At 49.4% G+C, this 22,692-nt stretch overlaps 1 protein-coding gene across 6 annotated transcripts in view; it reads right to left on the bottom strand.

The window, feature by feature from the left end:
- Positions 1-22,692, bottom strand: part of FAM193A (family with sequence similarity 193 member A) — a 163,413-nt gene that overhangs the window by 17,134 nt on the left and 123,587 nt on the right. For all 6 annotated transcript variants that reach the window (XM_053901764.1, XM_053901767.1, XM_053901765.1 and 3 more), the window contains exons 13-19: positions 18,460-18,711; positions 8,637-8,835; positions 7,444-7,716; positions 5,854-6,136; positions 4,791-4,974; positions 3,578-3,808; positions 391-1,222 (exon numbers count right to left, since the gene is read on the bottom strand). In XM_053901764.1, coding sequence (XP_053757739.1) covers positions 391-1,222; positions 3,578-3,808; positions 4,791-4,974; positions 5,854-6,136; positions 7,444-7,716; positions 8,637-8,835; positions 18,460-18,711 — 2,254 coding nt within the window. The remainder of the gene's footprint in view (positions 1-390; positions 1,223-3,577; positions 3,809-4,790; positions 4,975-5,853; positions 6,137-7,443; positions 7,717-8,636; positions 8,836-18,459; positions 18,712-22,692) is intronic.

The raw sequence follows: 22,692 nt of genomic DNA on the forward strand, positions 1-22,692 counted from the left end.
GGTCACGGTATTGCACTCGTGTTAATTTCTTAATTTTGATAACTGTGTTGTGGTTTTGTGAGAGAGCATCCTTGTTTCGAGGAAATACACGGTGAAGTATTTAAAGGTAAAGGGGCTTCATGTTTGAAATTTCTCTCCTTTGCTTCACAAAAACAGAAGAGGGAAAAAGACAGACAAAGCCAATGTGGTAACACACTGATTTTGGGGAATCAGAGTGTAGGGGAATTCTGTCCGTCTATAATTATTTCAAACTAACAAAAGCAAACAATGGCCACTGTCTCTCACTGCAGTGACAAAGCCACAAGAAGCACAAGCCAGGAGGGACAAGGTAGCACCCCGGACAGGGGGCACCAGCCACACTCCCCCCCTTCCCCCCAACTCCATATTTACCGATTGAGCTGCTGACTCTGTCTCCTTTCTTCTTCCTGTTCTTCTTGCTCTTGCCCTTGGGCTGAGGAGAGTCTGCGGGCACCAGCTTGCTGTCCTGAGGGTGCTCGCTGGGGGAGGCAGGCTCCTGGGGGGCCAGATTCAACCTTTCTTCCTTGACGTGGTTCAGCTGCTTTTTGTTATTGTTGTTACTGTTGACTTTCCTCTCCTCTCTTTTCTGCTCTGCCAGGGAAGTGAGGTCCAGGACTTTTGCCTTCGACTCAGTCTGGGGCCGGGGTCTGGGCTGGCTCTCGGAGGCCTTGGGGGGCTCGGCCGGCCTTCTTGCCGGCTCGCTGCTGGCCTTACTGGTCTGCTTGAGCTTTTGCTTGCCACTCCCCTCCTTGTGCTGATGCATGATGTCAAGGAGAAAAGACAGCGGCTCCTGCTGCTTCCCGCTGACCTCCTTCGGGAGGAGGAGCTTGGAGTCTCTGGCGTCCATGGGGTCGGTGGCATCGCCGTCGGCCCCCGGCCCCGGCCCAGGCTCTGAGTGGTCCCCGTGTCTGGAAGGGGAGTGAGGTGAGGTCTCTGGTTCTTCCATTTGCTCTAGTGAGCCATTGTGCATGTTTTCAGAGTTAGGTACAGACTCTGCTGCTGCCTGGAAGTTTCTAGCAAGGATGTCCAACTTGGGACAGTCTTTGCTTGGCCTCTCCTTCTTCTTCTTTTTCACAGCCCTCAGCTTCTGAAGCTCCTGAAGCCGCTGAAACTCCTCCTCCTCCTCCTGCCGCCGCTGCTCCTCCCGGAGGTGCAGGTGCTCCCGGGCCCGGGCCTCTGCTTCCAGGCGCGCCTTCTCTTCCAGCTGCCGTGGGGAAAGAGGCAACTTAAGACAACAGCAAGTGTTCTAAACATGAAGACGCACAGAAAACAAGTAACTTTAAAACGAATTTATATAATAAGAACATAAACTCCGAAAGGGGATATATAATAAGCCCAAAGCTTAAAACACACTCACCCCAAATTACTTTACTCTCTGGAATCATGAGATTTAATCTTTCTACCCAGGTATATACACTCATTACTTTACTGGAGGCGGTGGTGGTGGTGGCGGGGGCCACTTAGCAAACAATTCCTTACGGCCTCTGAGCTTGTGGCTGGGCACTTCTATGAAACAGGTCAAGGCAGCTGCGGTGCCCCTGCCCTGTGCCGGCCTCCCGCTGGAGCGTGACGTCTGGATGAGAACCAGCCGCGCACACCGATCACATGGCGGTTTAACGGCCGTGCCCCTGCCACCAGAGCTGGGCAAGTGCGCCTCTGCAGGCGAGGCCGGTGGATCCACGTGTCAGAAGTGCGCGCTGCCCTGAAAAACCTGCGACTCCTTTTTCCCACCCTAGCAGATCAACAAAGGCCTCAACATATTTTCACCAGGGTCACAGAGCCAATGGCATGCTAATATATTCCACGTCACACGGCAAACAGACGTTGGCTATTTCTGCCCTCCAGCGTGGCGTCACGTTAATATTCATGCCTGGCGAAGACCGTGCTTCACTGGCGAGACACAGTCCAGGAGCCTCGGCACAAACTCTTCCTTCTGCTCTGACAACAAACAGAAGCCGTGAAGAGCGAGAGGCGGGGCTCTCTGCATCCCTGGGCTCCAGGACCAAACTTTGGCAAACACATCTGCATTTAGAAGTCCTTCCGGGTTTACATGATTTTTCACAACATCTCAGTAGGCAATATTTTTAAGAGACAATTTACTTGTAATTGTGAAAAACTTAAACATAAAATCATGTTAAAAATTTGATGACAGATTTTTAAAAAAACTTAATTGGACAATTCAGGTAAAACTTATTTAAAATCCTGGTTCCACCTGTTAAAAGAGAAGCCTTGGAGATGGCAAGCAGCCACAGGCAGCTCCCGGAGTGGCCCCCTGTGGGTGCTACTTTGGACAGGTATCCCAGCGTCTAGGAGCAGGGCGCCCCCCGCAGCAGGTCGGGGGGTAAATCGGCCACAAGACAGAATCTATAGGGAACTCAAAACCAGGTACACGGTGCCTTCAACAACCAGCCCGTCAGCCAGACGCAAAGCAGATCTGCGAGCCGCTCTGGAAGACGGGGTGCTGGGTACAGAGCACACGGGATGAGTGGGCCCTGGTGGAACACTCCTGGTGGGGAATATGTCTCACTGCCCCACCCTAGTGGGGCTCCTCGGGTGCAGAGCAGGCTTCTCCTCAGAGCCCCTCAACTCCACCTCGCCTGGGGCCGAGGAGCCCAACAGGGCTCCTGCTGGGTGGCCCACTTTGACACACTTGGGGAATGCTTCTACTCTGTCTCTGTGGGACCTCGCAGGTGCCTCGCCTCTTCCCGAAGCCGCCACCCCTCCTGCTGTCAGAGCCTGCGCCCTTCCAGGTTCCCTCTGCACAGCCCGGATCCATCTGCCACGGTCTGCCTCTGTAGGAGGCCGGAACCAGGATGGCCTTGGCATGGGCCTGGCCCCAGGGCGCTGAGGCACACAGAAGGGCAGACGCGGCCCGTGCCCTCACTTGCAGCACTAAGAGGAAGTGCTAGCGGACAGTCTCTGCACGTTGTGTCCTCCGCTGGCCCAACCCGTCTAGTCACGGCAGACACTTGCTTTCGCGACAGCCCATGCACACGCCCTGCAGTGAGGTGCCCAGGGCTGCCCGCGACGGCCCTCCATCCCACTCTTCCACCCGGGGCTCCGATGCCACGTGCCTGCCCTCTTCCGGGATGGCTCTGCCTGATCGTCCTCTGCCAGCTGGGGGACGAGGAGCGAGGGGACGGGAGGAGCCCTCGGACTAGGTCCCAAGGATGTCGCTGTGCCAAGAGCCCTGTCCCAGCCGCATGTCGAAGTAACTTCTTTCCCCGCAGTCTCCCAAAGCCCACCGCGAACCCCCTTTGGCTCCCAGCCAGGGGCTCCTTCCTCAACCTCCCTGGGAAGGAAGGCTCTTCCACAGACAGAGGTCGTGGGTCTGCTGCGGCGCCCCCGCTGGGCATAGGGACCCAAAGGCCTGCTTTAGATCCACTGACAAACCTGTGACTTTAAAAAGGGGAAGCTGTGTCCTGAAAATACAACACAGGGCTTCTGCCCGGCTCCTGCCACGGACACAGAGACGGTCCGGGGCCCTCGTGGCAGCATGGTGGGCATGGGGCCCCGAGGCCCGCCCGCCGCCCCCGGCAGCACCTTGTGGCGCGCTCACCTTTCTCTGCTTGTGCCTGGCTCGCTTGGCGGCTCGGGTGCTGCTCACTGGCTTGGGCTCAGAGCTGTTTATGAACCGCAGAAGGTCCTCCACCCTGCGATGGTCAACCACACCCTCCCTCTCAGAGAGCTGGTCCGCTTTCTTAGGCTGTTCCTCTTTCCTCTTGGTCAGCCGCAAACGAAGCTTCTCCCTCATTTCCGCATAATTCCTACTTGTTGGTGCAGCCGGAGGCTAAGGCAATTAAATGAGAACATAACTCAATTAAGCTTCATGTTTTCATGACTCTGAATACTGCCAATTCCAGCACATATCCCTAAAAGTAAACTTTTCCTTGTCAGGTAATAAGCGTTCGTTGTGAAAAATAAGATAAACAAAAAGGAAAACCTACCACAGTTACCCCAAGACCAGTTCTAGCACAGACCCTGTCAACCTTCACATGTTCGTGAAAACTACAGTAATGGAGGACCAACTATGTACACAACCAGGTATTTTTAAACTGAAAAAGGAAAAAGAACCCACATGTACGGGTTAATGTACTTCTTACAGGATACAGTGATTATCTTTTCAAGTCAATAGTGTTTATACAATCTCTTCATCCATTTGTAGTTTCTTGTGTAGCATCAAAAGGAAAAAAGAAAACTGCCCTCAATCCCACTGTCAAAATTTCTTCCTGACACTAAACACACGTGTGCCCACTGAGCAAATGCAGACAGAACAAAAGTGGAAAAAGAGCAAAATACCAGTCGCTGCTTTTCCTCCCAGCCCCCCCCAAGGCACCACGGCTGACGTCTGCTTGTACAGACAGACCCTTCTGGAAGGAGGTGTACGTGTGTATGTGCATCAACATCCCCTGTATCCCAGCAACAGGAATCCCACGTGCACACCGCGCACAGCGAGCACCCCCACCACACGGCTGTGCACAGCCCAGACCCAACGGTTCCACGGCCAGCTGTTCAGCAGGCCCCTGGCCCATCGGTTGTTTTAAAACTCACAAACAAATGCAAAAATGCAGTAATCCTTAGAGCTACATCTCTGGGCAGGTATCTTCGTCACCTCCTTAGGGTGAGTACAACCTACAGGGTGAGCCACGACTCCGGACCATCCCTCGGTTCTCCTCACACTGCACCTGGGGCTCTACACACAGTGTGGCCGTGACGCGCCGCTGCCCCAGGATGTGCCGGCCCCCCAGGAACTCGCCCCCGGGGACACTTACCCCGCCGTGCCCGAAGAACTCACAGTAGCAGCAGTCACAGTACTTGCCCTCCTTCTGGTTGGTGGAGGTCGAGGTGCTGGAGCTGTGCTCGGAGCAGCTGTCCTCGTCAGCACTCTCGTCCCCGTCGTCTTGCTGCGGGTCATACACGCCGTTCTCACAGCGGTGCCCCTCGCAGTCGGGGTCACTGTGAAACCACACATAGGCGGTCACCAGCCGCCAGCTGTATGGGGAGCAGGGTGCCGCCCGGACACCAGGGGCCACACAGGAAAGGTGGTGTGGGCGGGCACATAATCTTGGAGGGCACACTCAGTCTCCTTCTGCACTGTCCCTCCTGCCGCCGCTTCATGGGGCGGAGGGTGGAGGTTGTGTGGGGATGGCTTCACACAGGCAAATTCAAACACAACACAAATCATCTTTTTATTTTTTTTAAGTAGGCTCCCTGCCCAGCGCAGAGCCCAACTTGGGGCTTGAACTCACCACCCTGAGATCAAGACCCAAACTGAGATCAAGAGTCAGACGCTCAATTGACTGAGCCACCTAGGTGCTCCCCAAATCATCTTTTTTTTTTTTTTTAAAAAACTGTTGTTTGGGGCGCCTGGGTGGGTCAGTCGGTTGCGCATCTGACTTCGGCTCAGGTCATGATCTCGCGGTCTGTGAGTTCGAGCCCCACATCAGGCTCTGTGCTGACATCTCAGAGCCTGGAACCTGCTTCGGATTCTGTGTCTCCCTCTCCTTCTGCTCCCCCTCCCCCCGCCCCCTTCTCTCAAAAATAAACATTAAAACAAAATTTTTTTTTTAAAGCTGTTGTATCATTCTTCACTGAATGTATAACAACTTAAAAAGCACCCAGGTCCCCCCGACCCCTCTCCCCCGTGAAGCAGCTGGTGGCTGGATGGTGGTCTGCACACCGATCCCTGGTGGCCCCAGCTCTGAGGACTATAGATGCGACCAGTGTCCTCCCCTCGTCCCACGGCCTCTGCTGGGCACGCCCCTGTCCATCTTTCCCTGGCCATTCAGCCGCACGTGCCCAGGAACAGATCGCCGGGGCGGGCCCCAGGCTCACCTGCAGACGCTGGGGGGGGCGCTGAGGGAGCCGTCTGTGGTGGGGGGCGGGGGGGCTCCGGGAGCAGGACAGAAGCTCTTGCGCGTGTCCACAAACCCGGGGGACGTGGCCGCGGTGCTGGGGAAGGACGGGGCTGCGAGACTTGCGAGGTGAGGCGAGGAGGCGGGGGCGAGGGCGGCGGGGGCGAGGGCGGGGAGCGGCGCCAGGCCCGTGGGGCTGTTCCTCGGGGCGGCCGGCACCGCGTGTCTGTGGTCCTCCTTGCTGACGCCGTGGAACACCTCGCCTGCGTGTGGAGACGCAGAAGGGTCATCGAGGACGCTGCACTAGGTTAGTTTCTGTTCGCTAAACCTTTTCTCAACCTTTTCGTGTGGAGATGTTCGAAGCTCTACAGAGACTGTGAAGGCACAGTTACGAAGACGACCCACATACCCCTCACCTGGACTCACCACACGGAACATGTTGTCACACGTGTGAGTGTTGAGCCACACACTTTTTTGGCTTAACACGTGGAGCCTGCGTGCACCCTAAACACGTCAGCACAAACCCTGGAGGACAGGACACTTCACTGTGTGACCACATCAAAGATACACCGTCCATGTGACATTCTCATCCCGTCCCCCATGTCCCCCACCCAGCCTTTGGAGCTTTCCCCCAACCCAGCCCCTTGTCAACTTTCCTCCTCCTGCAACACTGCATTTTCTGAGTTGAGGACAGGTGCCCACCAGCATGGGCTTACGGTGTCACGTCAGAGCTGGCAGACATGCTCCAGGCATGACGGATCCTTCCTGCGTGATCGCACGAGAGGCCCCTAGCATCAGTCCGTGCCCTGACGGGGAGGTCACCTCTGACCAGTGTGCAGGGGGTGGTCTGCCGGATTCCTCCAGCGAGGGGCACTTGACATTCCCTTCGTGATCTGCCAGTCACCTGTGGCTGCTGCTCCCGGACGGCGGGGATACTGCATTCCCCAGGCGAACACCCGCTGTTTGTCATGACCACCGAGGGTGCTCACCTGGACTGACAGTCACCCTGAAGGCCGCACGGCGGCATTCTCTGTCATGTCTATCATGGAGCAGCGGTGAGCGTCTGCCAAAGAGCTGCCTCGCCCTCCTCCCTTCTCTGAACACCCGATGACTCCTGACTGTACGTGCTATAATCTATCCTATTATTCTTTCTGATGCCAGCGAGGGCCCTGGGAGCCAGCTCCTACGTGCCTCTGACCTCTGCTTCCAGCTCCCCTCTGCTTGTGCTCACACCACAGCGTGGAGCCATCTGAGCAGCACGGGGGCTGGGCCGCAGCCCGGCCCGCAGCCCCATCAACGCCCTCTCCACCAGGCTTCTGCTTTTAAAGGACAAATTCCTTCTCATGCTCAGAAAGCAGTGACCCCTTCCTCTCTCACAACTACAGGAACAGAAGAGAAAGGCAAGACAGCGTGGCAAGGCCCCGGAGGAAGTTGGTGGGGCAGCAACATGCGAATCAGACTCGCAGGGAAGTGCCCTCTGCTTGCCAGCACTTTCCGGAGCTACCACCACACCTGGGCCTCTGGCCATGCCAAGGAAAAGGCAATTACAGAGGCGCTGGGCAGGCCTTACCTAGGGAGGGAGGCCTCTTGGATGACACTTTGAACTGGCTGTTGCTTGACTGCACGGTGGTGGCTGTGCAGGATACGGAGGAGGTGGCGGACGACGTGGCCATCACGACTTTGTTCGCCTCCAGGAAGGCGTCTTGGAAATTGTATAAGCACTTCTGTTTGGCGGCACTTTTTTTCTCCTTGCTCTCCGACATGGTGGGCGCCTCGTCGCTGGGCGGAGGCGGGAGGGCTTCGGGTCTGGGTTCGGACAGCGCTGGCCCTAGCATGTCACCCCCTTCAGAGGAGAATGCGAGAATTAAGGCTCCTGAGGAACACATAACCAACACCTACGGGACGTCTGCCAACAGAACTCCTAGCACTGGGGCCGCTACAGAGGCTGGGGTCACACGGGGTGATGCTAGACAACGAGTCTTCATCTAGGAAAAAACGTATTGAGCACCTACTATGTGCCAATTCCTGTGCTAGGTGCTTTCCCAAAGCGGTTTTACTTAATGTCTTAAAGCTACGTTCTGAGCTTGGTGCTATCATTCCCATCCTAAAGATAGAGAAACTGAGGCTCAGAGAGGCTAAGCAACTTGCCCAAGGTCACACAGCTAGAAATCCTTTCCAAGCACAGATGTCAAGTCTAGCGTGGTTTTCTGAGCACATGCAGGGGGCTGGGTGTGGGGCCACCAAGGGCTCTAACCACGTGAAGACAGAGCTAAGGGTGCAGCCAGCCCCTCTTCGGGTGCACCTTTCCCTACAACTGGAGTAACAGCTGCGGCTCAGCAGCTGAGCGCTGGGAGGAGGGAGCTGAGAGGGGACAGGCCCCATGTAGGGTCAATATCAATACAGAAACAGAAAAGGAACGTAAGTCACGGCATTCAAGTCGACGGTGGTGCTGCTGCAAGACCCCTGTGTGCTGGGTTGAGGGCTAGTTGTGATCACTGCTCGAGAACCAGAGGCCAAACACTGAAGCCTGGAGACGAGACGCTGGGCAGCGCTGGGGTGGCAGAAACCCCGCTGGTGCGCAGGGCCCTGGCTGGCGGCAGATGTGGGCGGCTGCAGCGGGACGGGGCCGAGGGGCCTCCCACTAGCGACAAAGGCGGGGCCCGACTAGCCTAGGGCTTCTACTGGGGGACCGAGGCAACAGACGGCGATCCACCCAGCTCAGGTCATTTTAAACCTTTAAGAAAGTTTTAACAAGTTCCTTACCAGAAATTGTATCTGGCAAGAAAGTGCCAGGATTCCAGTTCTTATCATTCATCACTTCTGATCCCCAAAGACTTATAAATTTAGAACTATTCCACTCTGGAGTATTCCCAAAACAGCTTGGATAAATATGGTCTTGAAGAGATGCATTGAATACCTGATGCTTATTTGTGTGATTCTGAACAGGTGCTGGCGGTAAAGCCTACAAAAAAAAATGTTCTAATCACATATCAAAATTAATATTCTGTTTTTACCTACGTAGTTAAACTACAAGCAGACAAACCATGACTGAAAACCCTGTGGGGACGCGCTCGCTGTGGGCAGGCGTCCCGGGCTGAACGCTTCTCGTGGAGCGCTTACTTGGTTGGCTGTCACGCCGTGCACGATCGGTCACATGTGAACCAGGCGTAGGTTTTAAAAGCAACTGGTGTCTCCGGGAATCTACCAAATAGACCTGAGACCACTCAGCAACGTACAGCACTCCTCCCTCGGCACCATCTCCGTGGGGCTCGCTTGTGTACGAGCTGCTCCTGGGGCTCAGCCTCATCTGGCATTTCCAGGATCACTGCTAAAAAGCCAACTTTGGAATCACTAATGAAAAATGGTGAAAGTCTTAAACTACTGGCTCACACCTGGGCGAAGTGCAGGCACGTCTGAGGAACTATGGATTTCACGTGAGCCCGGAAGCACGCCCAGGCCCTGCCGGGGCACAGAGGGCGGGTGGCTGGCTGCACACTCCCCTGGCTCCCCACCCCCACCCCCCTCCTCCTGCGCAGAGGCAGCCCCTGCGTCTCCCACCCAGCCTCCTTCCAGTCCTTTCCCTCCCGGCAGCCACAGTGAGCTTTTGAGAGCGAGGCACTCCCTTGCTGGGGACATACCAATGTCTTCCCGCTGCTCTTAAGAGAAAATGGCAAGTCTGTAACATGGCCTGGCCTGGCCCTCCTGTTTACCAAGCCCCTGACACACAGGCCTTCCCTTGGCCCTCAAATCCAATCTCCTCCTTGACCCTGAGCTTTGCCTGTGCTGCACCCAGGTTCTAGAACATCCTAACCTCAGCTCACAACCTCGCTGACTTCCATTCATCCTTTAGGCCTCAGCCTAAACATCCCTTCCTCTAAGAACTCATCGCTACCTTTGCCCTCACCACCCAGCACCCAAGACCAAGGTGGGCCTTCCCAGGCCACACACCTAAAATCCAGTTTTCCCACTTAGAGCTTACTATGGCTATGACTCAAGACTTCCTTGTGGTCTGCTGGTTTAACTTCTGCCCTCCTTCAGGCGGGTCCTGGCCCTGCTGCCCCCTCACCTTGCTGGTGCCAGCACACAGCTTTCCCTCCCCAGGAGGTTGGACAAAGCCCTCAGGGCCTGACTAGGGCAGAGCTTAGGAGGGAATGGGGACAGCACAGGGACAGTCCACATCCACAGACAACTGCCCCACAGCAAGACAGGCTGCAGGAGCCAAAGCAGAGACGTGTCTGCATGGCCTCTGCCTGGAAGGGGAGAGGGCACCGCAGGAAGCAGTCAGTCAGGGTTCAAGAGATGAGGAGGCAGTGGCGGTAGAGACGGAGAGGAGGGGTTCTGGGGCCATCAGGACATTCGCTGCAGCTACCGGAGCAGGAGCCAGAGACCACAGTTCCCAGGAGGTGTGGTCAGTGACACAGCTGGTCGGAAACACCAGTCCTGTTCTCAGTCTTTGGGCTGCACAGCCTGATGGGTCTGGACGCCAGCTCTCCCTTTTACTAGCTGTGTGACCTCAGGCAAATTACTCAATCTTTTTGTGCTTTAGTTTTCTCATCTGTAATTTGGAAATACCTACCTCCGAGGGTCGTGGTAAGAATTAAACTGGACAGTGGGTGTCGCTGTGCAGCACACAGATGGCTGAGGTGGACGGTCACCACTTTGTGAGACTGGTCCTTAGACACAGAGCAACCCCGCCCTGCCCCCGGCCACGCCACCCATCCTGGGTACCAAGAGGAAGTGGGCATCACGCTGCTCAGGTGGCTCAGCACACTCGTTGGCCTGGAACAGGCTCAGGGAGGTGGAGGTGCGGGGTGGGGAAGGAGTGGACCCTCGGGCTGTCGAACGGGAAGAAACAGGTCTGGATGCCCAGGACCAAGGCAGGAGCCTAATCTAGCTGTTCTGTCAGGGGAGCCCCATGGGCAAAGAGTGAGGAGACCAAGAAAGCCGTACTTCTACAGACCCCAGTTTTCACAAAGTCGTGATAAACTAAGAGCTGCTTTGCTGAGGAGGAATCGATGGGAAGGAAGTTTCTCAGTTTCGAAGACCTTCTGCTAAGGGGCAGAGAGCCCGACAGGTGGAAGCCAGCTGGCTCCGCAGGCGGCACGGCTGCTTTGAGAAGGCCTGGCGGGCAGCTCTGCACAGCCACAGCACATCCGGGCCCCGAAGCTCCTCGCTACTTCCCGAGACCCTCCTGACCCACGGCTGAGAGCAGACAGACTTCCCCTCGAGGGAGCCTGGCTGAGAGCCTCGCTGCTGCCCGCCTGTGTCCAGAGAGCTCATGCTCCCCCTTCCAAACCCTAGCCAGCCTCACCTCCTCTGCAAAACCACCCCACGGGCTCAGTCAGCAGCCCTCCCTCTCCAGGGTGACCTTCCTACTCTGCATGTACAATCCCTGGTAAGGTGTGCCATGGCATTCCGAGGTTTGGATTTGATTCTGTCTTTGTCTTTAGCCTCGGAGATCCTGAAAAACAGGGGCCATGGCTCACCTGTTTCTGTTTTGCTAGCATGTAGCACAGGGCCTGGCACATACCGGATGTTCAATAAAGGCTGAACAGAGTTTAATTTAGAAGGAACGGGAACACAACTATAAAGCTGAAATAACTGAAAACTTCAATTCAATTCAATTCACACACTTCTTCAGAAGCCCATTTACTCAGAGCAGGAAGGCCAGTTGTAGAGACCAAGGGAGCAGGTGGTCCCCACAAACAAGCTGCGTTTATGGGAATGCTCTCCCACAAGACAGCTAAGCCTCAACAGATGTGGGTTTCCTTTAGGACAAAAACCGGCTTCTGTCAACTAGACCGACTGCGGGGCCGAGTACAAGTGCCCGCTCAAGTACACCAGTGATTTAAGCATAAAAATAGTCTCTCAACATGTGGATAATGCTGTTGAATTACAACACTGATTTATTTCGCTCTTTGTACAAATCCACACGGCTTCAATTAACAGAAGTTTTCAACTGTTCTCCACTTTGACACAAAAGTGATTTACAGGAAAGTAACATTTTTTCTTTTAATTGAGAGCTCTGACAAACACACACGACAGACGCCTTCTAAACACCTTCCGGGTTTCTGCGGGAGCCAGGAGACCCAGCCGTACTGCACACCAACCCACCTCCAACCCAGATTCCGTCAACATGGCTGCTGAACACAACTAGCCAACAGCGCAAAAGACCGAGTCTGTGCACCCACGCGTGAGAGCAGCTGCCAACACTAAGCACTCAAGCAGAAAGGGATTCCAGTTACACCCCAGTGAGCGGGAAGCGGGATGAGTGACTATTGCTTCTTCTTACTATGGTTCTTCAACATTCCTGCCAGAGACAGTAAAGAGGCCAAATCACCACCTTTGTTTCGGTCTTGCTATTTCTCAGGCCAGAAGAATTGAATACAGCCTCTGAAACAAAATACAGATAAAAAATCACAGGGGCGCCTGGGTGGCTCAGTCGGTTGGGTGTCCGACTTCGGCTCAGGTCATGATCTCACGGTTTGTGGGTTCGAGCCCCACGTCGGGCTCTGTGCTGACAGCTCAGAGCCTGGAGCCTGCTTCGGATTCTGTGTCTCCCTCTCTGCCCCTCCCCTGCTCATTCTCTGTCTCTCAATGATAAATAACTGTTAAAAAAATTTTTTTTAAAAATCACTGCAGGACCCCCAATGGCAATCTGTTTCTGTTCCTGTGTTCCATATAGCTTTTTTCTTCCTCAAATTCCAACCTGACCTCAGACCTGCTCCATGTCTGGTTTCATCACTTTTGCAGTGGTTGTGCTGAAGTAACCCAGTGAGGGAGGGGACAGATGTACAGGGCCCAGAGCCACATGGAGCCACCTTGCCAGGCTCCACTCATACTGAACTCACCGAGGGCCAGGATGTGGTGACCATTTCTGACTATTCCTCTCACTCCCAGTGAGACTTCAAGACCTCGCTCTATCTCCATTACTAGGCCCTTTCCTAGCACAATGTCTGTTTCAGAACTCCGTTTCCAGATGGAAACTATGCAACATTTAGAGCTGGAAGCCTTGGGCTTCTTCTGAGCCCAGCTCTGCGGTCATGGCCCTCTGCTCCTGGGCCATGGAGGCCAGCAGGCCGGGCCTGCTCTGTGAAGGAGCAGGGGGCGCAGCCTGCCAGCTCACAGACATTCTTCTCTGAGAGGCTGTGTGGTCCCCCTCTGCTCGCACTGTGTCCAGTAAGGGGGACATGACACTCTAGCTCCCAGAAAAATGGCACCAAACACCTCTGTAACAAGGTGCTGAGCCACAGAGAAATCAAGGGGACTCTTTCACAGAGTGAAAACGTGTGGGGACGGGATGGCTTCCTTGAGGGCACATGCACCGTCGTCACGGTGACGGGAGACAGGTCTGTGGTCCCGCGGGAGGCAGGAGAGCTGGAGACTGCCAGGAGGAGTTCAAGGCTCCCAGGGGTCTTCCCCTACTTAGGGCCTTGCTGTTCTCACCGAGTAAGTTGAACAAAACGTGACCCCATAAAAAAAAATCACTATACATATAGGAAACAACACATCCACAGGAGCAACCAAACACCCAGATTTAGATCCTCAAGGTTTCATTCAAACACAGAACTATGTGTAAAATGCTTAAAGAAAGAAAAGATGAAAGAAAACATGATCAAGGAACAAGAGAACATAAAAAGTTGCTAACGTATTTTAAAAATAAATTAACGAGGGGCGCCTGGGTGGCTCAGTCGGTTGAGTGTCTGACTTCGGCTCAGGTCATGATCTCGCAGCTCGTGAGTTCGAGCCCCACATCGGGCTCTGTGCTGACAGCTTGGAGCCTGGAGCCTGCTTCAGATTCTGTGTCTCCCTCTCTCTCTGCCCCTTCCCCACTCACATTCTGTCTCTGTCTCTCTCAAAAATAAATAAACATTAAATTTTTTTTTTTTAATAAATAAACTAATGAAAGCTTACAAATCAGAACCACAGATGGAATTAATACATCAAACTGAAGCGGCAGGTTAGACACACCAGAGAGTCACATAACTGGAAGGCGGATGCAAAAGGGGTTCTCGGGACAGACTGGGGCAGACGCACAAAGCAGGGCGGCAGGCCAGGGGCAGACGAGGGACACAGAAGATGAAAGGGTTGGGCATCATCAGACAGGGATTTAAAATGACTAATGTGGTGAAGGCTTGAGTGGAAAAAGCACACAACATGCGAGAACAAACAGGTAACGTGAGCAGTGAGAAGGAAACTGCAGAAGAATAGAACAAGCTAGGCACAAAGACAGTGCAAGAGAAATGAAGAACGCTTCTGATGAAGTGATCATCAGTGGACGGGACGCGGCCAAGTAAAGAGTCAGTGACCTTCCAGATCTGTCAATAGAAACTTCTCAAACTGAAATGCAAAAAGAAAAAAGAATCAAAAAAAACCCAAACCAAAAAAACCACCGCCACCACTGACCAAAACCAGAGCAACACATCCAAGAAGTGTGTGACAATTTCAAAAGATGTAACAAACAGGAACTAGAATACCAGAAGAAGGCAGATAAAAGACACAAGAAATACCTGAAGGAATAACGGCTGAGAACATTCCAAGATTAATAAAAGACAATGAACCACAGATCCAGGATGCTCAGAGAACACCAAACAGAAAAAAACACACCCCCAAGTCTACACCTAGGCATTTTATATCATCAAACTGAAGGAAACCAAAGACAAAAAGAAAACCTTGAAAGCAGCCTGGGGAAAGGGAGGGGAGGAGTGGGGAAAGGAAGGCAAGAGGAGGGGAAGGGAGAAGAGAGGGGGAGGGATCCCTGCACCTCTAAGAATAAGGAAGAGAATTAAAGAGGACATCTCATCAGAAACCATGCAAGGTAAAAGTAGAGTGAAATTTGCTTAAAGTGTTGAAAGAAAAAACCCCGCCAACCTAGAATTCTGATTCCAACGAAATTATCCTTGAAAAGGGAAGGAGACATAAAGACCTCCTCAGACAAACAAAAACTGAGGGAACTCATCGCCAGCAGACCTGCCCTACAAGGAACTTGTAAGATTTTCTTCAGGCAGCAGGAAAATGATATAGGTCAGAAACCTGGATCTGCATAAAGAAAGGAAGGGAATGGGGAAGAAATAAATCTAAGTGAGATAAACTTATTTTGCATTATTCATTGATCTAAAAGATAACTTTGCTTAAGCAGTAGCAGTAACAATGCACTGGGTGATTAATAAACAGGTAAGTGAAAACAATACAGCACTGTCACAAGGGATGGGAGGGAAGGGCTGGGAACACTCTATGAAAAGGTACCTATATTAACACGAAGCAGAGCAGTTCTTTGAAGGAGGACTTAGATTAGGTAAAATGTATATTCTAATACAACTGCCAATTTTTTAAAAAAGTATCACCGGTATGCTAAAGAGAAGAGCTAAACTAGAATCAAAAAATTAAAAGTGGAGAAGGCAAAAAAGAAGCCTCTGGTAATGAACAGAGAATCGGAAAATGGTTACTCTTAACCCAAAACATCAAAAATCACTTTAAATGTGGCTAGTCTAAATATACCAATGAAATGACAGAAACTGTATTCAGAGTATATTAAAAAACAAGACCCATCTACGTGTGTCTGCAAGAAACCTACTGGAAGTATAAAGGCCGCTTTAAGTTAAACGTAAAGAAATGGAGAAAGAGACACCCTGCTGATGTAAATGAAACCCTGGAGGAGCTGTGTTAATTTCAGACAGGTCAGCCCTCAGAGCAGGGAAGATTCTCAGGGATAAAGTAGGGCAGTACATAATGATACAGAAGGGCTAATCCCCCCAGAACACGTAACCATCCTGAACATGTGAGCACCTAACAACACAGCGCCCGGCTACGCGAGACAAAAACCGACAGGACTGCAGGAGGAAGGGGAGACCCCGCCCGTAGTCGGGAGGCTCTGACACCCACCCCTCTGTCAGGAGCGGACAGCTCCAGCAGCAGGTCAGGAAGGACATGGTTGGACTCAACAGCACCATCAGTCAACGGCACCTAACCACCTAACGCATGTCTGTAGCCGACTTCATCCACCAACTGCAGAATATGCAAATTCTCAAGGCCACACTCACCAAGACAGCCCACATTCTGGGCCACAAAGCACACTTCAACAAATTCGAGAGAGTAAAAGTCATACGATGTCTGCTCTCAGACCACAAGGGAATTAAAGCAGAAATCAGTAACAAAAAGAAGGCTGCGAAATCCGCAAATATTTGCAAATGAAACTCCCTGTCATATAGTTTTAATTTTTGTCTAGAATTTCATTACTGCCTTTTCCTCCTGCAACTACATTTAACTTTGAAATGACTTCGATCTCAGCATATAAGATACATGTATCACTGGTACAAAGACATTTGAAAACCAGAAACAATCTTCAAGTTTTCCTAAGTTCAAACAAATAAACTTTCTACACTACTCATCCCAAGCGTTTTAGGTACTAAATATTTACCCACAATGGCCACAGTATGAATTAAAAGAATTACAACTATAATGACACAAAGGCTTAATGGTGACGGATGCCACTTTACCAGAGTAAAGATCCCTAAAGGCCCCACGAACACAGACAGGGAAGCAGAAGAGCTCCGTGAGCACAGCCGCCCTCCTCCACGTTCAGTGCCCACCTCTGTCTCCCAATGACATGGGGACATCCTCTGAACACGCTTGCTCTGATGTAACTGAACAAGTGTGTGAATTCTCTAGAAGGGGCTTCTACCAACTCTTATGGGGTTGTGAACACGTTATGCATTAGCTACACGTGTATTCACAGTATTCGCTGAAGTCAAACTAACTCAAGTAATACAAACTAATTTTGGAAGACCTTGTAAGTGACAACGCTAGCTTGTTAGAGAAACAAACGTCTTTTTATCAGCTACAATTGAAGTATTTTGCCAAATGCATCTCATTTTTCTAAATAAAAATGGCATCCAGTTAATGTATTTTACATGCATCACTGAACAGTCTTGACATTCATAACACAGTGACTGAAATGAAGCTTAACAGCTCGTCCTCTGCATTTGCCCTTCTACCTATGAATCCTTCATCACGTCTATCTACTAGATTAAAACTGAAAAGGTATTAGATAAATAGATTTTATATACAGATGATGCTCCCCCAAAATATTTTTCTTCTCTTTTACCATTTCAGGGACTACTTATAATGCTCTGAGAAAAGGCCAAAAGTTAGGGGGAAAAATATCCGTTTTTAACTGGAGTGTCCCAGCAGCCTCTGGGGAATAATCAGCTTCACTGCACTCTATTTCTAGGGGTGGTTCCTAGGGACTAGACAGCAGTTCTATCCAGGGAAAAACAGAGTGGATAGCTTCCCCACCTCATATATTCAACCAGAGAGAAAGAGGCTATGTAGGCCAGGCGACTGTGAAAACTGGCTGGCTTTGAATATACACCTGAAAATGCTATTTCAAATCATTTTACTAATAAAGCCATCACTCAATGTCAAACTGAGGGATATCCAATCGAACAAAATTTAAGCATAAACCTGGGTAGTTACCAATCACTTATCACAACAAAACGTAACAAACTGATTCTACTTTACTCTGAATCAGTGGTTGTCACTCTCCTACCCGTGCCCCTCCCCAGAAAACAAAGCCCACTGGTGGGCTACACACACCCCACTTCACGGCAGACGCCCTTGCAGGGAGAAAATGTGTGTGCGGTTTGAAAAAGCCCCTTCCATCCTGCGTTCTCCTCCCTTCTCCCAGTTAAGAATCACGGTTTTAAATCATAAGTCTGTAGTTTGGGGAAAATTTTATTTTTGATTAAAACTAATCTTGAACCAGAATAACTGATAGAAAAGGAAACCAAAAATCAGAATTTAGAAGAGTCAATAAAGCTAAGTTCAAAATAGCTAAGGAGGCAAAGCTATCTAAGGTACAAAGAACGAAACCAACCTAAGAATTTCTCTGCAAAGCCTAAGCTACTCAAATAGAAGCATGGTGTTCTCTGAGAAGAAATACATGAAAATCGAACTTCTTCTAGATGCCCACTCTTTCTCTGAACAAGCTTGCAGCACAGCCAGTTTCTGGGATGCCCTTTCCCGTGTGCCCGCCAGCCACCCCTCAACAAGCACCTGACGCTGGGACTTCTTCCTGTAATGCGCTCAGGATTCCTCCTTAAGTGTGTGTATTTCGACAAGTCCTTAATTTTTGCACATAGAGAGCATAATCATTTCAGATACTGGAGAGCCCCGCTAGGGTCAGAAGACTCATGCGTACTCAGTATTTTACCCATACAATGTTAGGAAAAAGAGCCAGGGCCCAGGGCGCCATAAGTAAAGAACCGAACTATGTCTTGGTGAGAAGAGCTATCTGTGCAGGCACCCAAGGATAACTCGTTATGCCAACATCACCTGGGAAACTCTTTACATTCTAGTTAATTCTGAAGGAATACATCACGACTTTTGTGATTGTTCTTACAACCGTGAACATTCAAAATTCTGAGAGCTTAAGAGATTACGATAAAAGGAGACATCTGCAGACCTCCCATCAGGAGTAGACATGGTCCTATACAAGTTGACAATTTATGACTTTTTGTTAAACTATGCACTTCTTGCAAAGACCTTAGTGACAGGGGAGCTTCAGGCCCTCTCTGCCTTGACTTACCTTACTGTGTGTGAAGGGGGGCGCTGTATACAAGGTGGGGTGGATGAGAGGGCGGGGCAGGTGTGGGACTGCGTGCAAAGGCACGTGTCCGTGGATGTGGGGGTAAAGATGCAGAGCAGGGTGTGTGGGCTTCTCTGGGCTCATGAACTGATGGCCAGGAGGAAGGGCGCCAGCTGTCATTGCTGATGCTGTCAGTCCAGAGGCTTCTTGTTTACAAACATGACATTCACAAGTGTTTGGAGTTTGTTCAGCCTGGAAGGAAAGAAAAAAAGAAAAAAGTACCCAGTTATTTAGGGAAACAAAGAAGGGACAAATTAAAAAGTCACATTCTGCTGAGCAGCTACACAGCCAAAACAAAGCTGGCAGGGCTCATCTGATACCTCAAGTCACCCAGGGCCCTCCTTGTAAAGTACAGAGGGGACCCCATGAGCCCAGGATGCAGGAAACCTGAGGAGAGAAGAGATGCACACCTCACTCCCCAGCCGGGCGTCTGCTGAGGTGGCACCCGCACCGGTGTGCTCCCGTGCCTGTCCGCGAAGGGACAAGGGGACTGGCAAGGGTGGCAGAGTACAGAGGGGGGCTGGGGCCGGGGACGACAGAGCACTGGTACTGGGCTCCACGGGGCTCGCACTGCTAAGGCGTGGTTACATGGAGATTCTGTGAAGGTACCAGAGACAGGACTCAGCTGAGGGAAGAGAGGCAGTCGGTGGCTTCTCTCCCTCGAAACAAGGTAAAACTGAACACAATTGTCAAAGCAACCATCTGAGGATCTGAAAGTCAACCAAAGGGAAAAAGCAAATTGAGAAGCATTTATTCATGCCAATCTACTAGAATGTCAGGTAAGAGCAATGGGAGCCTAGCCCTCTTGCCTGGGGCACTTCCCGTTGCCAACAGCCCTTAAAAATAAACTTAAAAAACCCCCCAAAAACAAAAACAAAGAATCAACAGCAGAATTAAAATGGAATACTAAAATTTTTGTCTGATACAAAAGAGGAACAGAGGAACAAAACATATGAGACCTAGAGAAACAGACAGCAAATGGCAGCTGTTCACAGCACCAATCATGACATGAACCATAAACAAAGCACTCCAGACCAAAGGCAGGATCGATGGACAAGAGGCAAATACAAGACCCAACTAAAAGATTCAAAGACAAATCCTACATTCTAAGACATGAAAAAATATATAATGTGCACACACAGTAATTCTAAGACAGCTGGAATGACTCTTCATGTCACATGAAATGGTCTTTAAGAGAAGAAATGCTAGTGGAGAATCATCTCGTAATGACAAAAGAGTCAATATACCAGGAAGATGTAACAATAATACATGTGTACACCTTCAACAACACTGTCCCAAGTGCATGAATCAAAATCTGGCAGATTTGAGAAGGGAACAGACGATCCCGCAGTTACACTTGAAGACTTCGGTACATCTGTCAGCAATTTTTAGAACAAGACAGAAAACCAGTAAGGATACAAAAGACTTGAATAATGGTATCAGTTTGACCAAACTTTCATTTGTAGGACACTCCACAAGAGCGGAACACAAATTATTTTCAAGTGTACGTGGGGCATCATCTAGGAGAGACCACATGTTAAGCCATAAAACAGGTCTCAATAAGTTTTCAAGTTCTAAAATCAGTAATCTAAGCTTAGACTTCACAAGTTAGAAAGGGAAAAACAAACCAAAGACTGCAGCAGAAGTAATGAAGATCAGAATACAAATAAATGAAATTAAGAGAAAAACAGAGAAAATTAAAACCTAAAATTGGTTATTTACAAAAATTGATAGACCTCTAGCAAACAAAATTTGTAAGAAAACAAAATTACCAAAACCAGGGATTAACATCACTCCAGACCCTGTAGAATTAAAAGAATTTATAAGTGAATACCAGAAACAACCTTATGCCATCAAATTAGGTGAAATGGATGAATTCCTAAAAAGACACAAATTTTTTAAATTAACTCAAGAGGAAATAGAAAATCTGAGTAAACCTATTAATAAACAAAACCCGAATGAGTAATTGTAAGTCTTCCCAGAAAAAAAAAGTCCAGGTCCAGGGGATTTCACTGGTAAATTCTATCACATATTTAAGAAATCTGAATTTTAGACAAATTGCTTCAGAAACTGTAGGCAGAATAAACACTTCCCAACTAATTCCTTAAGGCTAATATTATCAAAGTCAGACAAAGATGTCACAAGGAGAGATGACCATAAAATAGTATCTTTCATTAACATGGATGTAAAAGATTAGGAAACCAATCCAGCAACAAACAAAAAAATTATATACCACACCAAGTGGGATTTATCCTAGGAATACAAGGTTGGTTTAATATCCAAAAATCACTTGATGCAATACACCACAGTAACAGAATGAAGGATGAAAACCACAGGGACATCTCAATAGATGCAGAAAAGGCATCTGGAAAACCAGATACATGTCCATGATAAAACTCTCAGGAAACTAGGAGTTGACAGGATTCATGTCCTCCACTTGGTAAGGTCATCCCTAGACACTGTGCAGGTAGCATCACACTAGTAACAGACTGAGTACTTCCCTCCAGGCCTGGGACCAAGGCAAAGACATACGCTTGCAACGCTTCCCCACAGAGCTGGACTGGAGGCGCTAGCTAGCTCAGGAAGGCGAGAGTAAGACATTAAAAGCATCCAGATTGAGGAAAAAGTAAAACTGTCTTTATTCACAAACAACATAATCTTGCATGTAGAAAATCCAAAGGGATCTACCAAAAAAAAAAAAAAAAAAAAAAAAAAAAAAAGGAAAAACAACAAAAGAATAAATGAGTTTAAGCTACAGAATATAAGATCAATATATAAAAATCAACTGTATTTCTACATATTGCCAACAATCAATTGAAAACTGAAATTAGAAAATACCATTTACTGCAGAATCAAAACCATCTAATACTTAAGAATAAATTTAGGAAGTTCAAGACCTACTTACTAGAAATTTTAACTGCTGAAAGAAATCAACAATGATTTAAACAAATGGAAAGGTATAGTGCATTCACAGACTGACAGATTCCAATTTTGTTAGGACTATATTTTCCCCAAATTGATCTGTATTATCCCACAGATAAAAGACTAGGCCCAGAGGATTCTGCCCAGGTGAATTCTACCAAATATTCAAGAATTCAACTCAATCTCTATCAAAATCCAGGCAAACTTTTTTGTAGAACAAGCTGATTCTAAAACTTACATGGAAACATAAAGGATTCTGAACAGCCTAAACAGTTTTCAATAAGGCCTCACCAAGCTGGAGAGCAGATCCTACCTTATTTCCAAACTTACTATAAAGCATAGGTCAAATACACTATGGGAAAGGACCCAGAGGTCAAATAAACACAGAATACAGAGTGCAGACAATCAACACTTGTATTTATAGTCAAATGATTTTCAGCAAATGGCCACTGCAATTCAACAGGAAAAGAGATGGTCTTTTCAACAAATGGTGCTGGGACAATCTGGATATCCACATGTGCAAAAAGATGAATTTAAACCCTACTCTCACACCATAAGTAAAAACTGGGTCAAATGAACAAGACCTGAGTAAGAGCTAAAATTACAAATCGTCTAGAAGAAAACAGAGTTTTGTATTAGGCAAAGTTTTCTTGGATGGGACATCAAAAGTATGATTCATAAAAGAAAGAGTTGATGAATTAGAATTCAGCAAAATTAAAAACTTTTGATTTTCAAAAAATACCATTAAAAACTAACAGACATGCCACAAACCAAGAGAAAATGTTTTCAGATCACGTAATTATAAAGGAGGGACAACACATAAAGAACTCTTCTAATTCCTGTAACTCAATAAGCTGGAAAAGGAAACAAATGGCCCATCGATATATATAAAAGAATGCTCAGCTTTACCCATAAACAATAAAATGGAGACTGAAACTTGAAGGGATTACCAATTCTTATCAAACTGGCAGCACCCCAAAACTGTATGATAGCAGCCTCTTCGGGGGGGCAGGGCAGCCATCACACTCTGACCCAGAAAAGCCACTGCTGGTGACCAATCCTGGGGATAGACCTACTTATGTATGAAAGATGCGTAAGGACGCTCCCTGAACAGTATATAGGGGAAAAAGAGGGAAGCAAACACAGGTGCCCAGCAGCAGGGGACTAAAAAGAAAAACAAAACCATGGTACATCCACCTGCTGGAATACAGAGGGCAGCAGAAGAGAACAAAGTGCACTCTGTACAGGGCG

Source organism: Panthera pardus, unplaced genomic scaffold (genome assembly GCF_024362965.1).
Source record: "Panthera pardus isolate Hobbes unplaced genomic scaffold, ASM2436296v1 HiC_scaffold_13, whole genome shotgun sequence".
NCBI lineage: Eukaryota > Metazoa > Chordata > Mammalia > Carnivora > Felidae > Panthera > Panthera pardus.